The sequence below is a fragment of the Phocoena phocoena genome, chromosome 20 (assembly GCF_963924675.1).
Source record: "Phocoena phocoena chromosome 20, mPhoPho1.1, whole genome shotgun sequence".
Taxonomy (NCBI): domain Eukaryota; kingdom Metazoa; phylum Chordata; class Mammalia; order Artiodactyla; family Phocoenidae; genus Phocoena; species Phocoena phocoena.
In genome coordinates, this window is record NC_089238.1 from 5,956,644 (window position 1) to 5,968,903 (window position 12,260).

Genomic DNA, 12,260 nt, shown 5'->3' on the forward strand with positions numbered 1-12,260 from the left:
CTTCGGGGTAAGAGTGATGGGGCCTTCGTGTCACAGGATAGACAGGAAGCCCCACAGGAAGCCCAGAGCTGAGGTCAGAAGGTAGCCGACCACAAAAGAGGAACTCCTCACCCACATGCTGCCGGAGCTGCGTGGACCTTGGGGAGTCACCACTTCTACTTTCCGTGCGAGGCCCTGGTGAGGGTCACGAGCAGCGAATACAGCCCAAAGGCGTCTCCCGGATCCCTGTCCACAGCCTGTCCCTCCCACACCTCTGTCCGCAGGAAATCAGGCCGGTCAGTCCCCGTCAGGTGTGAGATGCAGGAGGGGCAGCCGGGAAAGCTCCATGCATGAAAGACGGGGATGGGTCCCACCAGGGTGAGAGAGGTGGTGATTAGTTACTGAAATTGTAACAGGGAAGAGTCAATCCTGACTCCATGTTGGATCTGTTTCCTCTACTTTAACCTTTGCTTTCCACTGCTTTTGTTCATTAAAAGGATACTGTCTCTACATAATGGCCTGCCTCGGGGAACCCTGCCCCTCTGCCTGAAGGTTAAAACAAAGTGCCTTGGTTCAGGGAAACGTCTGGACGCTGTTCCACCCGTGGATGGCTGCAAGGGAGAAGAAATGAACACATTCCCTCCCCGAGGCTGGCCATTCCAGGAGATGTTTGCAAAGCTTGTGGCCTTTTTACTTTACTTCCTCATCTCCTCTCCCTCTCTGTGCTGTAAAAGAAACTGGCATCCAAGCCCCAGTAAAATGGTTTCTCAGAGACACTGGTCTGCTGTCTTCTAGGTCTGCCAGATTTCCGAATACAGTTGTCATCCCTTCCCTCAACACCTCACCTCTGATTCACACGCCCGTTGTGAGGCGAGCAGAGCAGGCTTGGACTTGGGAACAAAATGAACACGACAACGGCACAGGTGCACCTCTCCTTTCAGGGGAGTGGAGCACAAGGCAAGAATGCGACAGACTTTGTCTCCACCCTTGAGAACTTCTCCAACGCCCCAGCTCCTGCTGATACAGTGTGAGATAGGGGCAGCCCAGATAGAGGCTTGGAGGAAACCCCATCGCTCCATGCAGCTAGAAGGCGAGTTCCCAGGTGTAAATGGACAGAGAGGATGAGACCAGGATCCAGGAGGGTGGTCACAAGGACATGATCCCACAGGTGGTCCTGAAGCTTCCTGACCTGCTCACAGCCCCCTGCCGCAGGCCTCCCTGCACATGCCAGGCTTGGGAGCCAGTGTGACAGCCAGTGTGACACTGGGGGGATGCCAGTTTTTGGAGGTAGGTGGGCCCTGCCCTTCTCCCTTCCAAGCCTCAGTTTTCTCATCTGTCACATGGAAGGATCACAGAGTTCAACCCTCGTCTGTGGGAGAATCTGATACAAGGACAGAGGTGGGCGTTTTCTACAGACTCTTCTGTGGCTGTCTTGCAGGTCAGGTGTCTGACCTTGCCCATTCCTCAGGGGTCATTCTGAGTCCCACCCTCAGCGAGAAGCTCGTGGTGGTCAGCGCTTCCCTGGGGCTTCCTCCCCTGAGGGCTTTAATGCGGGGCTCAGGGGCACAGGCTCTGCAGCAGATGGCTCTAGGCTGGAGCCGGCTTCCCTAATCCTTGCTGTGCCGCCTTGGGGAGGGGCTTAACCACTCTGTGCAGAGGTGTGCCTATGCTCACACGGTGTTGGAAGCTGAATTGTGTCACGCCCCAAATTCATACGTGCATGTCCTAACCCCCAGTACCTCTAAATGTGATTGCATTTGGAGACAAGGCCTTTAAAGAGGTAATTAATATAAAATCAGGTCATTGGGGTGGGCCTTAACCTAATGGGACTGGTGTCCTTGTAAGAAAGAGAGATTAGGACACAGACACCTACTGGGGGAAGACCACGTGAAGATACAGGGAGAAGACGGCCATCTACGAGCCAAGGAGAGAGGCCTCAGAAGGATGTCTATATACGTGTAACTGAATCACTTTGCTGTACAGCATTAATTAGCACAACACTGTAAAGCAACTGCACTTCAATTAAAAATTTAAAAAATTTAAAATAATAAGAAGAAGAAGCCAGCCCTGCTGACACTTTGATCTCAGACTTCCAGCCTCCTGATCTGTGAGGAAATGAATTTCTGTTGCTCAAGCCGCCCAGTCGGCCGTACTTCCTTACGGCAGCCCTAGCAAGTGAACCCACGGGGTCACCCCGAAGATTCGACGTGTTCGTACAAGTGGAGGGCTCAGAGCAGCCTAGAGCAGCCCAAATTGACGCAGCCCACACAGTGGCCAGTGGTCAGCCTGCAGGATGGGGCCACTCCAAGGACAGGAGGAGAAAAGGGAATGAAAGAGGTGGTAACCCGGGGACACCGCGGCTTCTCCTCCTGGTCTCAGAGTGGCAGCAGCGAGTGGTGGCGTGAAGCGAGATCTTAATTCCCTGCCCAGGAATTGAACCTGCGGAGCCTGGATGAGAACCAGGAATCCCGGCCACCACACCCCCTGGCCCTTGCCCCCAGTGAAAAATGCATCTCTCATGGAGGCAAAACTGTAAAAACAGGTACAAAGCTTATTATTAGAGACACAGCACAACAAGTGGGAGAGCACACAGAGAAACAGTTTGTTTAGTTAAGATACAAGCAAGGCAGAGACGCACACCCGGAGGGAAAGGGTGTGGGCGTCCCCCCGCAATGAGGAAGAGCCCAGTAAAAAGGCGGTTACGTCATTCATATAGGGCCGTTCTTCCGGGTCTTTGTTTACCTTTGGCCAATTATCTGGTTTCTTTTTCCACACCTGACCTGCCCTAGGACCCTCAACAGCATGCGTGCGCAGCTTTTTTCCAAGATGGATTCCAGCCCAGAGGCCTATGGGACGGACTTAGCCTCACATGTTATGGGGTGGTGCCCCCTCCTTTTTGACCCCAAGGAGCCTTTCTGCGCATGTGCAATGTTTCCCTCGCCCCAAGGATGGGAAATGCATGGCCTCTTGATCTTTTAACAGGGTTTGTCCCACTCTGTTCCTGCCATAAAAATGTCCAGTGTCTGGTTATTTACCCTATTTCTGTCGCTGGTTTTTATATCGAGGTGCAGATCTCGAAAGATAGACAGGAGTCCGGTCATAAATATGGAGTCCTGGAGCCTGTTTGTCTCTTGCTTCAGGAAATGTAAACAGGGGGCTGGGAGTGAATGTCCAGCCTGGAGCCCATCTTCTTCTCACCCCAGGACGTGTTAACAAGAGGCCAGTTGTAAAGGTCTAGCCTGGAGCCCATCTGTCTCCTGCCTCACTCCGTGCACCGGCTCTGATCTCTACTCGTTCTTACTCCGCTCTGGCCACACTTCCGCTCCCCTCCCCAGGCCAGGACGTGCCGAACAGGTCGCTGTTCGGGCAGGTCCCTCCACTGGCTGAGCTGGTGGCCGCTCCTGCACCCTGGGTGCCTGTCTCCCATCTGTTGAGCAGTGTCCTGTGGGGTTGGGCTAAGGCGAGGCCACCACTGGAGGAGAACCAGCCAGGGTCAGGAAGGGGGATGGAGACACAATCACAGTCGGGCGTGGCCTGGGCTGGTGCAGCGGGGAGGACGGGGCGGTGAGAGCCCCAAGGAGGGAGAGAGGACATAACCCGGATGATGGGACAGGTGAGCTCATTCCTGACACTACGATGATAACCCTTGACTGTTTCTCAGTCAGGGTTTGGGAAACGGTGGGTGTGAGTGTTCATCCTCGTTTGGCTGTAGGAACTGGGATGCCCTGACTCTGCATTGTTTTTCCAGTCCTGGGGTCCTAAACCGACCTGCCTTCTTCTTACCACTTTCCAGAATTCTCCTTTGGTTGTGTCTTGCACCATTCGCAGGGTTTATAGTTGTGAACAGAGGGAGAAGCAGGGAACAATGGGCCAATGTCATCTTGCCTGGATTGGAAGGCTAACCATCCACCTTTAATGCGTTGGGTCACATCACGCAGGCTGACATTATCATAAATGAAAGTCTGACTTAACTGCTCTTTCTGGGTGTAGGCGCCGGGTTTGGGCACCAAGCCTTTTCTTACACCACACCAGAATCTTTCATCTGTTCAAGTGTCACTTTAGAAACTGGGGCGTCATGCATTATCCCTGCCATGGTTTTGGTACTGCTGGTATATTTGGGGCTGTTTTTGTTTCAGCTGATTTGCAGTAAAATTAGAGTGTTAGGCTTTGTAGGAGGACGTTTACAAGCTCTTGCTTCCCTCTACCTTCTCAACCCAGACTATAATTTTGAACTCACTTTGAAGGATAAGAAGGTGTTAGCCAGATGACTTCATGGGGCTGGGTCTTCCTGGAAGGAGAGATGCAGGTGCTCAAAGACAGTGAGGGATGCATCAGAATGGGTTCTTAGAGAATGGCTTGAGGGATAGGTGGCTTGGGGTACGGTGATGGAGAAGCAGATTGGGTGAGACTAAGAATAACCTAGAACAGAGGTCAGAAAACTACAACCCTGGGGCTGCCTGTTTTTGTGAATAAAATTTTGTTGGCACCCAGCCACATTAATTCGTTTGCAAATTGTCTATGGTTGCTTTTGCACTACAGTTGAATAGTTGCAACGGAGACCCTATGGCTTGAAAAGCCCAAATAGTTACTATCTGGCCCTTTAGCAGAAAGGTCTCCTGACCCCTGACCTAAAACGTCAGGTTGAGAAGCTTGTAAATTATTCTTTGGGCTTGAGGAGAGAGCAGTATTTTGGCTATGGTCAGCTCTAAGATTTAGGAAATTCTCTAAATGTTATTACTTGATTTTGGCCATAGCAGGACTAGTAGAAGACAGGGAGGGTGGAAAGGGAAGATTCAGGAATGGAAAGAGATGGTGCTGGAGGTCCAGTGAAGGAAGGGATCCATGGGAGGGTTTTGAGTAGACAGCGAGACTGACACGTAGCGGATGTGGTGCCCGGGACAGGACATACCCAGCCTCTGGGTGAAATGTGCAAACAAACAAAAAAAATGTTGCCTGCCGTTTCAGTAAACAAAGGATGTTGTCCGCCATTAAACAATCAACCGCTGCGGTCTCCCCCGAAGGTGTGCCCTGAGGGGAATTCAGGATGGAGAAAAACACGATCCTGGCCCTAGATCGTTAAGGCGCATATCTAAGGAATCATTTCCCATCAGCTCAGACTCGTGCATCTTCCCATACATAGAAAAGCTCTAAAAGCTCCAAAGTCCTTACTCTGAGACGTCTGATTTTTGTGGTTAGACATCTTTTGATGTTCGACGACATGTTTGTTTGTTTGTTTTCAGCACAAACACCTTTATATCCTGGCTCCTCCCTGACCTCTTTGGAGCAGCTCGTCAGAGCTATGGGAGAGGCTGTCTCCCAGGCTACAGTCCTCAGCAAGGTCCCCAAATAAAACATAACGTGCAACTTTTAGGTGGTGTCCTTTTTTTTCAGTGGACAAAGGTCACAATGTATGAAGACTTCTGTTGCATATCTGGTACTTTCGTTTAATCCTTACAACACCCTCGTGTTGCCGGGCCTCTCACATCCATTTCTCCAAAGCAGAAAACCAAGACATGGAGGGGAACGGTGTCACGCATGCTATCATACTCTCAATGAATGAAAAAGCGTGGATTTGATGCCAGGTCTCTCTGAACACAAAGCCTAAGATAGTTCCAATATAGCAGGAAAGTCACTAACAGTAGTTCATAAACCCATCACCTATGGGGATGTTAAGTCTCTAAGGATTAGCCTGTGGGTCCCCCTTCCTGTGGAGGAAATGGACGTTCTGGCTGAGGCTGAGGCCGCGTTCGGTTCCTCACTTGGTCCTGTTCTCCGCGTGTTCTGAGTGGGTGCTCTCCTCAGGATGGTGCATCCCATGGAAGCTGAGGGAGGCGTAATGCAGCTCCTCCTCCATCCCCAAGGTGGGGGTGGCCCCTGCCGAGCTCGTGGGGTAAGGAGGATCCTCTAACTTGGACTCTTGCCGGTGATCCTGGATGGAGAGCAAAGGAAGGGGTCAGGTCAAGGTAGTTTCGGGGGGAGAAGGGAGAGAGGGTCCAGGAAGTGAATTTGACTCTGGGACAGAGCGTCTATTCATTCTTCCATTCTGTTACCAAACGTTTCTGAAGGTGCCATTTATTCCGTCATCCAACAAATATAATGCTATAGATTGTTTTCCAGTTCTACTGAGCACCCACACAGACCTATGGAGAAAATATTACTATGTTACAGGGAGAGAAACGAAGTCTCAGAGAGGGTAGGTTCTTCCCAGGGTCACACATCTATCACAAACTCAACTCCTGGCCCTCTGAGGTTTCCTGAGGTTTTCCATCAACAGGAGGGCGTTTATGGAAAAACTCACTTTTCCTGTGTGTCTCTCCTTTACTCTTACCACACTCGCAACGCTTCTGACACCAGATGTGTGGGTTCTTTGTACACCCACACCGAGGAATTCTCCCACGCCAGCTGGGTGTCCTACAACGTAACTCAACTCTGATACTATCTGCCTGGAGATAGTGTCAGATCCCACTGGTTAAGGGCTCAATCCCATGAGACTGCCTCCCCCCTCCACTTCACATGTCCATCACAAGTCCAGGTTGTCACCTGTGCTTCTGACCAGCTGGCTAGAAATCAGAGGTTCCTATGACCTCCTCCTCAGGTTTGATTAATTTGCTAGAGTGGCTCACAGAACTCAGGAAAACCATTTACTTACTAGATTACTAGTTTATTATAAAAGGATATAGCTTAGGAAGGCAGGAAAAGTCCGATGAAGAGATACACAGGGCAAGGCATGTGGGAAGGGGGGCAGGGTTTCCATCCCCTCTCAAGACACATCACTCTCCCAGCACCTCCACTTGTTCACCAGCCAGAAGCTCCCTGTACCCCATCCTATTGGGATTTTTATGGAGGCTTCATCAGGATTAAGTGATGCATCTCTCCAATGCGTCAGGTTTGTCCCAACCTCTGAGCCCAGCACTTGTGGCTCCCTCTGTTTAGAGCCCTTCAACGACTCTCTTTCAGGGGCTCACACTGTGTTCCTTCCCTTCCTGCAGGTGTTTTCTCAAAGACTCCCACCCCCAGAACTGTCCCTCCCATTGCATTTCCCTCCATAGCTCTCATTTCCTGTATATTTTCCCTACTTACCTGTTCCTTGCTTTCACCACAACCGCCCCACTCCCCTCAGTAAATGTAAGTCCTTGACAGCAAGGGACATTTTCCACTCGTAACATGTGTCTCCGTAAAAACACAGACATTACCCAAGTTCTCAGAACAATCAACAAGTGGGAGATAGTTGCTGAAGGAATAAGTGAAGGCATGGGTGATGGATTCGCTCAGAAACCTCGGTGATGGCCGTATTAGTCATAGCTCAAGAAATGAATGAAAGTCAGGGATCAGAGGATAAGCATGAGTAGGGCTGGTTGATACAGACACGTGAGGAGAAGGGGGCAGATGGGCAATGATTCTGAGGGGCAGAAATCTTACTTTGCTTGAGCAAGCCTGTTTGGAAGAAGCGCAGCGTTAAAGCTGACTCTGGTTTTCCCGCCCTAAATGTCAATCAAGTTGCTAGGCACTGGAGAAATAGTGCATTTCACACTTGGGCAGGATGGGACGACTGTCTACTACAGATGCAGGCAATGCAGACGCAGGCAATGCAGATGTTTGGGGGAAGGTGGGGAGGCTTCAGCAGGATAAGAACTAAGTGGGGAGCTCAGCTCAAAGGGAGCGTTTGTATCAAGCTGTATTTAGAAGAAACACAGACGTGCTTTGCAGTATATCAGTGCAGGAAGAGGTGATGGGGGAAAGGGATAGATCTCTGTTTGGGAGTCAGGAACAAGAGTACCAGGGATGAATTGGAGAACCCAGCAGGAGTATATTTAGGGATGTATTCACCATGTGTTTCTGATGTTTTGACAACTGGGGCTTTGTTAACCCTCGAGGGATTGCCCCTGCCAGTGCTAGTCAAGTTCTAGAGATTCTAAGGGGTCTGCCTGCAAGCCTGCCCTTCATATTGCAAACCGATCAGCCCAAACCACTTCCTTTATCAAACTCTTACTCTCTGGACCATTATCCTGCTCTCATCGCCCCGGGGCCAGGTACCAGAAAACCAGAGACAACCCCTACACCCCAGAGCATTCTGAAACCATTCAAACTAGACAGTCCTCAGTCTGCTTACCCTGCCTGTTCCTTCCGACATAAACCACAAAATCTCTTGCCCAGGTTTCCTCCTCACTCCCTCTGCCTCTTGACAGACCCTTGTGCTGCCTCTCATGGCCCTGCAGGGTGTGGCATGCCCCCTCCTCTTGGGAACTGTACTACCTGTCTTTTTTGTGACAATCGTCTCCTGATCTGTTGGCCTCACACAGAGGAATCATAATAAATCCTACATTTTCAAAAAAGCAGGAAGGGGAAGAGCTCATTTCTGGACATGCTGAATGGAGCATGGCTGTGGGCCACCCCGGGAGATCTGCAGGGCACGCTGCATTGCCGGGATGCCCGTGTCACTCACCGGGGAAGTTGGTCCTATGGCAGGGTGGATGTCCTCCATACCCACTGCAGTCCTGGCTGCTTTCTTCCTGTAGGTCTTCGCTCTGTTGGGAGACACTAGGGTCTGTGACACAGGGTGTCTCTTTTGAGGCTGGAGTGAGTGACTAAGGCAGGTCAAGAGTAGGGTGAGCCCAACATATTCAGAAAAAACCATAATTTGAAAAGATACATGCACCCCAATGTTCATAGCAGCACATTTACAATGGCCTGGACGTGGAAGCAACCTAAATGTCCATCGACAGAGGAATGGATAAAGAAGATGTGGCACATATATACAGTGGAATATTACTCAGCCATGAAAAAGAACAAAATAATGCCATTTTCTGGGACATGGATAGACCTAGAGATTGTCATACTGAGTGAAGTAAGCCAGACAGAGAAAGGCAAATGTCATGGCTTATATGTGGAATCTAAAAAAATGGTACAAATGGACTTATTTACAAAACAGAAATAGAGTCACAGACGCAGAAAACAAACTTATGGTTACCAAGGGGGAAAAGGGGTGGGATAAATTGGGAGATTGGGATTGACATATACACACTGCTACAAATAAAGCAGATAACTAATAAGGACCTACTGTATAGCACAGGGAACCCTGCTCACTACTTTGTAATGACATATGGGAATAGAATCTACAAAAGAGTGGATATATGCGTATGCATAACTTATTCACTTTGCTGTACACCAGAAACTAACGCAACATTGTAAATCAACTCTACTCCAATAAAAAATAAAAATTAAAAGGGTAGAGGGAGCCCAGGAGCCTTTATAACAAGACTGTAACAAGGTCCCTTCTCCCTCCCGGCTTCTGGATCTCGGACCAGGGCTGGGAACACACTCATGTCTGGCTGGGTGTCTACGAGCTGGATCCTCACTACCCCTGCACCGCCCCACCCTTGCTCTGGGTCCGCACAACCCCTCCAGGCCCCTCTTCTCCTCCACTGGCCCACAGCCAACCCAACTCACGTGAAGAAGACGAGGCACAGGCAGAGAACAAGCAGCATGGTGACACAAGCTCCCCCAAGGGCCCCCTCAATCACTCCTGCCCTGGTCCCCAATTTTCCTGCATACAAGAGAGACTCGGGGAGAATTCCAATCTTGATGAGGAGACATAAGTCTCCTCCTCTCCTTAGCAGGTAGAGAGGGGTGCCCCTCCCTTCCCACCGAGGGTTCAGCCCCTAGGTTCCCCCACCGTTTGTAGGACCTCAGCCTTGTCCAAAAGGACAGTCTATGCCGCACTTCCTCTCCAGCCCACATACTCTCAACAAACTTCAGCTCTTCGTGGAGTCAGCTATTTCTCCATCCAGGGTCTCTCTGCAAAAGACTCCAGACCTGGCCACAGCAGAGCCATGAGGTTCTGTGCCCCGTGGACATTCCAGAGAGACAGACAGACAGAGAGCACTGTGGGATGCTGAAGGGCCTTGTCTCTCCTTCGTTCCAGGGAGGGGGTCTAAATCTGCTCTCCTGGCCTCTATTGGCCCTGTCACTCAGGGTCCACGGTGATCTTTTGTGCCTTCAGAAGGAGGTGGCAGCAGGAAGCCCAGACAGCTCTCCTGGCCCTGCCTGGTGGCACCCCGACACCCGGGGCAAGGGATGTGCGTCTGGGCGTCACCTGTCAACAGATTGGTGGGCACTGCTGAGACAGCCCTAATGGGGCTCTGCCCAGATGGGCGACCAGATGTTATGACCAGTGGGAATGCAGCAGTGAGGGGAGCGCTGGGCTCCAGAGAGGGCTCAGGGTGAGGGCTGAGGGGCTGACAGTCACAAAAATGGTCCAAAGAGATGTTGGGACAATGAAACTATTCTGTATGATACTATAATGGCAGATACATTTCATTATACTTTGTCCAAACGCATGAAATGTACAACAGCAAGAGGGAACCCTAATGTCAATCATGCACTTTGGTTGAAAATGACGTGTCAGTGGAGATCCATCGATTGTAACAGGTACCCTCTGGTGGGGCAGGCTGTTGGGGGGAGGCCGTGCGTGTCTGGGAAAGTGCAGCGGGGACAAGGGAAGTCTCTTTACCTTCTGACGAATTCTGCTACGAACCCAAATCGGTTCCTAAAGATAAAAGTCTACTTAAAAAATGCCCGCCCGCAAGGCCTTCGGTGACCGGAGAAAGATAAAGATCATATTTAGAAGAGGCAGAGAGGGAGGTGTGGGTCACTTTGGCAAGACCACAGTCGGAAGATACTGCCGGAAGAGACCTAATGGGGGCTTCTTGTGTCTAAATGCAGGACCACACCCGACCTGCACCATTTGAGCTCTGAAAGTGCAGCTCTGACCCAACCTGGAAGAGAACCCACTCCAGTCAATGCCCCATGGATGGGGGGGGGGGGCTCCATCTTACCTGTGCCATCCCCAGAGCACACACCACTTCCTGTGCTCTGTGGAGCACCTAAGAGAGGAAGACAGGATTTCCTTCCTCAGTGAGAGGACTGGGGTGATATAAGCGTAGGCATCCCCCCCCCACACACACACCCAGAAGCCACAGAAATGCAAGAGGGACAGGGCTTCTGTCTTCTAGGCCCTCCTACTCAGCCGGGTCTCCAGGCGACAACACCCAGCATCCCCGGCCTGGCCCACCTGCCCCCATCCCCTCACGCCCCAGGCATCACGGCGCAGCGCTCACAGGTGACACTGAGCTGGATGGTCCTCTCCACGATCACACCGCTTGCGGGGAACATCACCTGACAGGTGAGATTGGTGCCATTGTCCTGGGGCTGTGGGGTGATGGTGAGCACTGAGGACAGGTGAGTCCTGGGGCCCAGGGAGGTGAGGGCGGCTGACGTCCAGGAGAAGATGGGGGGCGTGCCCTGCTCACAGGCCCAGGGCACAGAGCAGGTCAGGTTCCCGGGGCGGCCCGCCTCCAGCGTCGCAGGAGTGAGGATGTGGGGTGTGTGGTTCAGGGCTGATGAAGAGCGGGGAGACGGGGTCAGGAGGAGGGTTAGAGGTGCAGCCCTGAGATAAGCTTCAGGCTTTGGTCCAGTCCCTCTTTCTGACCCCCCCACTTGCTTTACCCCCGATCCCTCCCAGGAGGGGGTCCTATCCGAGTCCTGCCCTGGGGCTCCAGGTCCTTCCCCTGAGGCCTCTCCCGGACCCCGCTCCTTACCCGTCACATGCAAGGAGAGCAGGTTAGACTTATAACTCCGTAATGTCTTTCCTCTTTCCACATGAAAATAATATGAACCTTGATCCCTCCTCCTGGCGTCTCTGATGTCCAGGGAGCAATCGTTTCCATGGTCCCCTAGGAGGTGGAATCGGCCTTGGGTCTCGTCCTGAACTTCACGTCCTGCGTTGTTTGTGGCCGCAGGGGCAGCCAGCCTCTCATCGGCCCCTTCCCGGAACCAGTAGCCGAAAACTGGGGCGGTTTTGTCGCTCTTTTTCCAGCGATAGGAGAACAAGCAGGGCACGCGGACACACAGGCCCTCCTGCACCGTCACGGAGTCCTGCACTTCCAGCCAGTATTCGCTGTCCTGAGCCAGGGACCCTGCGGGGAAACGAGGGTCAGCTGCAGCCCCTGCCCTGCCCACCCCTCTCCCCGCAGCCCACCCACCTGCCCACAGCAGGGACAGCAGCAGCGGCAGCATCTCTGAGACGGAGGGCCTCTGGGCGTTCTGTGTGTGAAAAGAGAAGGGGCAGGAGAGAGGGAGGTAAGGCTGCGGGGAGACCCACGGGAAGCCGGGGAGGAACACAAGACCCAGCTGTTCACAAAAGAGGAACTGCAGAGCCGGAGCTCGGCCCCCCTCCGCACAGAGCGGACGGATACCCCTCGGTCCAGAGACCCCGGAGACCT

At 52.1% G+C, this 12,260-nt stretch overlaps 1 protein-coding gene across 1 annotated transcript; it reads right to left on the reverse strand.

Annotated features, from left to right (window-relative positions):
* Nucleotides 1-5,734: 5,734 nt before the first annotated feature.
* On the reverse strand, nt 5,735-12,054 carry LOC136140620 (myeloid cell surface antigen CD33-like). The gene is made up of 7 exons (XM_065898788.1): nt 12,021-12,054; nt 11,577-11,954; nt 11,097-11,375; nt 10,815-10,862; nt 9,427-9,523; nt 8,423-8,504; nt 5,735-5,908 (listed from the first exon to the last, which is right to left on the reverse strand). Exons 1-7 carry the CDS (start codon nt 12,052-12,054, stop codon nt 5,735-5,737), a joined length of 1,092 nt encoding a protein of 363 aa, XP_065754860.1.
* Between the last annotated feature and the right edge of the window lie 206 nt (nt 12,055-12,260).

What these genes read in the sequence shown, in the direction of transcription:
- LOC136140620 (XM_065898788.1), bottom strand. Translation starts at nt 12,054, where the DNA reads ATGCTGCCGCTGCTGCTGTCCCTGCTGTGGGCAG. An exon ending in GCTCTCCTTGCATGTGACGG is followed by an intron (nt 11,376 to 11,576) that starts GTAAGGAGCGGG and finishes GCTCTTCATCAG; the next exon opens with CCCTGAACCACACACCCCAC. An exon ending in GTGCTCTGGGGATGGCACAG is followed by an intron (nt 9,524 to 10,814) that starts GTAAGATGGAGC and finishes TCTTGTATGCAG; the next exon opens with GAAAATTGGGGACCAGGGCA.